This window comes from Mixophyes fleayi, chromosome 1, assembly GCF_038048845.1.
Source record: "Mixophyes fleayi isolate aMixFle1 chromosome 1, aMixFle1.hap1, whole genome shotgun sequence".
In the NCBI taxonomy this organism is placed as follows: domain Eukaryota; kingdom Metazoa; phylum Chordata; class Amphibia; order Anura; family Limnodynastidae; genus Mixophyes; species Mixophyes fleayi.
The window spans coordinates 64,678,420-64,686,243 of NC_134402.1; the positions used below are offsets into that span (position 1 = coordinate 64,678,420).

The 7,824-nt window shown below is 39.7% G+C and overlaps 1 protein-coding gene across 1 annotated transcript; it reads left to right on the plus strand.

The window, feature by feature from the left end:
* Nucleotides 1-2,685: 2,685 nt before the first annotated feature.
* RASL11B (RAS like family 11 member B) lies at nucleotides 2,686-6,010 on the plus strand. The gene is made up of 4 exons (XM_075195602.1): nucleotides 2,686-3,051; nucleotides 3,624-3,680; nucleotides 3,887-3,963; nucleotides 4,690-6,010. Exons 1-4 carry the CDS (start codon nucleotides 2,910-2,912, stop codon nucleotides 5,155-5,157), a joined length of 744 nt encoding a protein of 247 aa, XP_075051703.1. The 5' UTR covers nucleotides 2,686-2,909; the 3' UTR covers nucleotides 5,158-6,010.
* The last annotated feature ends 1,814 nt before the right edge of the window (nucleotides 6,011-7,824 follow it).

The window sequence follows — 7,824 nt, forward strand, 5'->3', positions numbered from 1 at the left end:
CTCAATTAAAACCACATCATTAGAATCAGATAGCGCTGAAGGTGAGTGTGGGCACTTACAGGTCTTAACTTTCAGCAGATTCCCTGAGAATTTATGGATTATAGGTCAAAGGTACTATAGCATTCTTCAGACCTATTGTACAGTTCTGAAAGTTTATAAGATGAGTTTTTGTGATTTAAGCAGTTTGCGAGATGCCTAGCAGCACAATGGTAAAAGGTTAGGAGTTTAGAGGTCATCAAGGAGCACATTACAGCCACAAATGGTGATAGAGTAGTTAGCTTGTTTGATAGCCTACGTTAAAACTGATCTATATCCCCCAGCTGACCACCATGTAAGACTAGTGTAAAATCATTAACACTGAAGATCACAAATGTAATTTGTCAATCAGTACATTGCTTTTTATAGAAAAATGAGGAGAAATTTATTTATTTTTTCTTTTTAATGGAACTAAACTTGGAAAAAAAATTGGGGTATATTTAAAGAAATGAGCAGTACTATGTTGACTTTCTGTTCACTCAGAAAATAATTCTGTAGTTGCTCACTGCACACTGCTATACTGTGTGTGAAAGTCTGTTCTACATTCCTAGTCATTGACGTGGATCAATATATAAACTGTCCTATTTGCAGCAATTTATGCTCTTCCAGAGTTTCTTTAACTTTAATTTCTTCAGTATGTTTTCTGATAGTGGAAATTCCAAGATTGGAAGCATTTAGATCTATTTTATAGGCTTCCTCTGTTTTGTTACAGTCAATTAACTTTATTTTAAAGTCAACATTCGGCCACTTAGAGGAACCCATGGTTTTTGAGAATAGACTGAACATACTGAAAGGTCAGAAGGGTCAGATTATTTATTCTACCCTGAATTGTGCTCCACTGGCTTAAAAAAATCACATTTTGATGCTTTAATATATATATATATATATATATATATATATATATATATATATATATATATATATTTATGAGTCAACTAAAAGGGTGCCAAAACTTTTGCACATGCCACGTCCTCTGTTTTATGTGATCAATTTAGTAAATTCAGCAATATTATTTATTTTTTCTGCAATAGCAGTTATGCATTAAAGTATGCAGAAATATGTCATATTTAAGTTTGTAGCATGCAGAGGTTTTGTTAACTATTTTTCCCTTAGATATTTAAAGAAAAGTGCAATTTGATTAGGGTCATCCCACCTTTTCATACACTGTTGATATCTGATTATTATTATTGCTGTTTATTTATATAGTGTGATCATTCTATCCGCTAACCTGTTTTACTTGGAGATGCCCATTTGATTTCAGGAGCTACTTACAACTAGCAACTTACTGGAAGTAGCTTTGCTGGAGCTCTAAAGAAAAATATTGTTGCTATAACCCGTTGCAGCCACAGTGACCCGGCACATTCTAACCACTAGGTGGTTCTGTAAGTCTACAAGCGCCGTCTGAAAGCATAACAAACCTGGAATCAAAATAAGGAATGTATGACTGATAAGTACATGCAGAAAGAACCAGCTGCCAAGTACATTTCAAGCAAATACATGGAACTCTGCTGCAATAAACAGCAGAAAGTGTCTCTGATGGGAGATTACTATTCTTATTCTCCCTCTAGTGGTGGATAACAAACTGCAATTAGACAACTCAGCAATGAGACTTGCAAGTCTCTTGTAAACCTAAACGATTGTTCGTTTTATTAATGTAGAATTTAGATCTACATGTATAACAGGATAATCGGTCATTGTATCTACTTCAATACAACCCCCTAAATGGTAAAGGGCTATTGATATTAGGTAATATTTTCTAATAGGTAATATTTTCTAATATCTAGGTGACCATTAATTATCGAGAAACATACATGTGTTCTATTTAAACAGAAACATTATTTTGTATCCAAGTTTCAATTCTAGAAAATTGCAGAACGCAGCAGTAGAACACTAATGATAACTACTGATAACGAGTTAATACAATGCGTGAACTCAGGGTTCTTGTGTCCGCGATTTAATTAGTCTCTTACTTTTCAGTTTTCATCATTGTGTTCAACATGTGATTTCTACATATGAAATCATTAAACATTCTGCCTGGAAAACTACTCTCACTGAGAACAATGGAGCTGGTGTTATGCCCTCATTTTATCATGGTTGAGCACTTGGAAAATTAAAGATCCTGCGGTTGTTGTCTGCAGCCTTCCCAAACCCAATCTGACTGCGCTAGGCTGGGCACACTTTATAGGGTACGATTACAGTCTAGGGCACCCTGGGCACCGTGCAGCTGACAGTGTAGAACCACAAGTCCCAGCATACACTGAGATTAGTAGTTTAGAGAGCATATATATATATATATATTTATATTCCACGTGACATAGATTTATTAATCGCGATAACCGGAACACACAAGAGTCTGGCACATAGTATAGAGATTGTGCTGCTAGTTCGTTACAGAGACTGGAGATGTATACGGCATCAAAGAACAACACACTCTGTCATCATAACATTCATGCTCTGGTGCAGCCAGGATAATAACAACAACCATGTCCCCCACAACGTGTGTCAGGATTACACAACGTACAGAACCAATTGAGTAAAACAGAGCGGGAGGGGCAGCATGTGATGTGCTGGTAGCTGTGATTGGCTGTCAGAATGGAGGGGGCGGGGCCTTCTCCTCTTTGGTTTGGACAAAACAGCCGGCGCTGGGAGCTGCTCCTCACATCCAGCAGTAGGAGATAATCAGACTCTCGCTGAGCAGTCTCCGCGGACACAATACGGGACAGGATCTGCAGCCAGACCTACTGTATCTGCAGCCAGCACTACTGTATCTGCAGCCAGACCTACTGTATCTGCAGCCAGCACTACATTGGGAGCTGCACTTTCCATTCCGTCTTCTCACTATTCCAGCTTGTTTCTACCATTACCTGGAAAACATGCGTCTGATCCAGAACATGTGCACTATCTCTGAATGCCCACCGGCCACTGGCACCGACAGTGCGGGCACCAGCAGTGGCACTGGCGGCAGCAGGGTCATCAAGATCGCTGTGGTTGGAGGCAGTGGAGTAGGCAAGACAGGTGAGCTTCCTTGGGGTTACTGTATATTTAGGGAATGTCTGTGGGCACTGGCATAGAAGTTATATGGTACTATTTTATAGTACTGAAACATTCTGCTACTAGGATGGTGTGTAGTAAGGTTTAACTCATGATAGTAGATCTCTGTTGCTATAATAACTTTGACTATTAGTGCATTGCTATATACTGTCATCTAACACTAAGGCTAGTTATTGTGTACATGGCAATCTATAATTCTGTTCCATTGTTTCGTTTACATCCATAACTTTTTGATCAAAGCGAGAACATTTTATGATGTTTGAATTACTTTTAAAGTTATTGACAGATATTTAAAATGTGTCCTTATTATTAGTTTTCCCCTAGTTTTGGTATGAGTTCCTCACTCATTTTATATACCAGTCTCTGAGTATATTGTATGGTAAAACAATCTTTGCACACAGATGCACCACCTGCAGACACACAGCTCATGAATCCATATCTAGCCAGTTGCAGAGAAGGAATCTCTTGTGTTGAAAATGTATTTTACAATCCGCTTTTCAGTCACTTACCTTTTTCTCTTCTTTCATTCTTTGCAGCCCTGGTGGTCAGATTTCTCACCAAACGGTTTATTGGCGACTATGAAAGAAACGCAGGTAAGGATCCTTTATACACTGTATTATTGTTACTACAACAACATCATACCATAGATTACTCCAAGCATCGTAAATGTAGCTGAAACAAAAATAAAATGTGCAACAGTGATAGATTATTATTATAAAGTGAATTCACATTTGTCAGATATCTCTGATTCCACTTTTCTGCGAGCTTCCTCTAATGAATTGTCTTATTATTTTCTCAGGAAACCTGTACAGCAGACAAGTGCAGATAGATGGGATGAATCTTGCTATCCAAGTGCAGGACACTCCAGGTGTACAGGTAAATCCACTTTCCTTACTAATAATGTTAGTCTCTTCCTGACCAGTTTTAGTGGCATCAGCTACTCATTAGTGTATACTGTTTAGTTGCTATTTTATTTGGGAAGCAGGCATAAAAGTGAGATTTTCTATAACTTTACTGCCATTGCTGAGCTGTGTCTTAGATAAAGAGTTTAAACAGATGGAAGTCCCATTTAAACAGGCCGAGTAATTTGGGTGTATCTGTGAACTATTGAACTGCATCCAAATTCTCTAAATGGTCTGGAACCAGAGACACGTATAGGCTCATTTCAACTCCATTCAGTCTAGTACACACAAGATGGTTAAGTGCGCACACAGAAACTTGTCTAGTTCCAGCAGTTGTGAATGGGCAGCTGTCCAGATGTAAATGCTTCCAGCTTATATCTCCTTACTTTCCAGACTCTCTGTCTAGCCAGCTCATTTCCCCTTCTGCCCCACTACAAAGACTTTCCCTGCTCCTTGCTGTACATTCCACTAGAGAATAGAACACTCCACTGTATCTGTTTCCAGATTTTGCAGCTGCATCAACATACATTAGGTTAGGAAGGTGAAGGAGCAGACAGATTGATATAGCATACATCTTCTGGAGCACTTATGTGAAGTATTTTTTTTGGAACCCTTGTCGGGTTGGAAATTCTGTGTTTGCTGCAAATTGTTTTAACATGTCATCTAATGTCTCATTCAATTGTTTCCTTCTCCCCCATAGATACACGAACAGAGTCTGGAGTGCAATGAGCAGCTTAATAGATGTATCAGATGGGCAGATGCTGTTGTCATCGTCTTCTCCATTACAGACTGTAAAAGCTATGAACTTCTAAACCACCTTCACCAGCACGTGCGCCAACTGCATCCCGACAACAGAGTTCCCATTGTAATGGTGGCCAACAAAGCGGACCTCTTGCACCTCAAGCAAGTAGAGCCGCAGCATGGACTCCAGCTGGCCAACATGCTAGGGTGCACGTTCTACGAAGTGAGTGTCAGCGAGAACTATATTGATGTGTACAACGCCTTTCAAATACTTTGTAAGGAAATCAGCAAGCACCAGACCACAAGTACCCCCGAAAAGAGGAAAAACTCTCTCATCCCACGGCCAAAGTCTCCCAACATGCAGGACCTGAAGAGACGGTTTAAGCAGGTTCTGTCTGCCAAGGTCAGGACTGCTACATCCGTCTGAAAACCGCTCATGGTAGCTGTTCGTCTCGTTCTTCCAAACAGGAAAGCTTGTGAGGTTGCTAACATGGATTAACTTTGACATTACTGGCTCGGAGGCAGCACAGGAATGAGAAGAGGTTTTGCGGAATCGTGTTGTGCGGTAAAGAGGAGGAAAGCTGAATGCGTTTAAGTGGCAAAGGAAACGTCAAAGAAAGACTTTCAGAAAAGTGACTCTAGAAGCAATGGCTGCGGTCACCTGAAATACAGGAGAAGATTCATGGACAACTTGTGGACTCTGAAATGGGGGTCACAATATTACTGTTGTATTGAGAATGGTTGGAAATCATTTTTGAAGTAGCAGAACATCCCCATGTTTGGTTTTCATTTTGCCACAGTGTAAATCGTATTTTATAACTGTATATCTATACCCAACAAAGTGCTATTTTTTCAGTAGAGTGAAATCACAATGTTCTTCTCTGTGTGTGCAGACAGCTGGAGGTGATCCATGTGGCTCATACAATGTTAGTGTGTTAATGTTGGTCCACTGCACAGTCGTCAGCGCAGTCTATCGTAAGACATTGTGTCATGTGCTTTGTATCTGCACTTTTCTTCCCTGTGGTAAACCAGAGTAATGTTTTGGGGGGCTTAGTCCTGCAGACATCAGGGGGCACTGTTATATCATGTATGATTGTTCTACAAGAGACACACAGCTGATGGTGAAATGTCAACGTCTCTTATTTTTAGCCAGTGAAGATCCAGAGACTGGCTAAGACTTGTATGCATTGCACTTTAAAAGCCACTTGTGCTTTTTGCTTTGTAAATTGTAATTTATTTTTTTTATGTACAATAAAATGCCTATGAGGCCAACTTTTTAACCAACGTTTACTTTCTTTTTATTAATACTGCATGTTTCATGATGTGTCCCTGAAAATGAATCTGTTCACTGTAACAAATGTAATGAGGGAGCAATCTACACATTCCTTTCAAAGGCCTGACATAGCTGCTCATCAGCTTAATGATTGTGTGATGGTGTATAATATCGCTGGATCATTGTAGTCACAGCGCTGAAGCCCTCAGCCAACTGCTCATTAAGCAGGACATGTATAGTTTCACCCACATGCCCATTTAAGACCCCATCCAGCCTGCAAATACCTGTGGGACAGCGGGCACGTACAGCCCTCAGTGAACAGCGCATGCTGCAGTGCCACACCATGAGACAGTCTGTGCTGCATGACGGTGGCAATTGGTTTGTGGGGGCGCCCCATGCTAGTGGCCCTGTTGCCCCAACTACAATCTGGGTCTATTACAATACACAAGTAACAGCATGTGCAACTCAAAAATCTCAGCTTCTGCAGAACCTCTTGGAATAGTGAATCGGATTTAGGGCTCCCACATGAAAATGAGGACAGAACTTTGAGAAAAGTCTTAAAAATAAAAAATACATAAATCAAGCATCAAAGGCTGAAAATTTACATAGCTTTTAATTCCATTGTCTTCAGCAAAGTATTACATGTCCAATTTTTGATAAAGCATATATTTAAGTAAATAGAATAGGGTAAACTAGTACACACATAATAGGTGTGCCTTTGAATTATGCTAAGGTTATTTCCCTATCTTCTCACAAACACAACAGCTATACATTTTGTGTTTTATATACATAATAAATACACATATATAATCCTACTGACTGATTGACTCTGCAGGGGGCATATTGTCAGACTTCAACAGATAATCACAGCTTACAAATGGGCAGCATAGGAAAGATGGGTCATTTGACATAAATCTAAGACTGTATCCACCAGGTTTTTCAGATTGAATCAGCTCGTTGTTTAATGGTTACACACCGGACACATGTCAAAACCGGCATTATACTGAAGATGGTGTCATATAATGAAATTATTCATTTTTGCAGAGTCTATACCTAGTGGTAAGCAAGTGTGATATTAAACCAGGGGGTGCATTGTGTATGTGTCTGTCTACTCTACCTAGCTGTCCACTCACACGTTGCCAGGCAGCAATATGGGACATCGGCTACTGACACGTGATTACAATTCTCTTTGTGGTGGGTGTGGAATGCAGACACATAATTTAGCCATTATACAGAACATGATTAATGAGAACACTAAGTATCCAGTAATCAATATTGTGTAAAACACATTTTTACAGCTTTCATGGTAACATCTGTGAAGCAGGTGAATTCCTCCATGTGGCTGCAGAAGGCATAGCAGATTTCCTGCATGTACAAGAGTTAAGTGATACTTTGCATTTGACAAAGTAATACTGACATGATAAAGATGTTGCTTCCTCCAAATAGTTACATATCTTCTCATCACATGACCTGTCTGATTAACAACACAATCACAGACCCTTCCAGATCAATTACCATTGTAGCATGAACATATTCAAGTACAAATGGTGTCACTTGGCCGGATTCAAGTCTGAACACTAGTTGCGGTTTAAAAAAAGAGCACGAAACTTCAGCACAGTTCTGTTCAAATACAAGTGGATTTCAAGATGTGTTTCCATTTGAATCTGTGTATAACACGCTCTGCCAGATCAGTACATGCCGTATAGATAGAACAGACTGCAGTATACGTACAAGACTATGGGGCATATTCAATTAGCTTTGATGCTCCTCCCAACATCGCGGCTGCACACACTATCAGGTACTATGATACTTCAACATCGC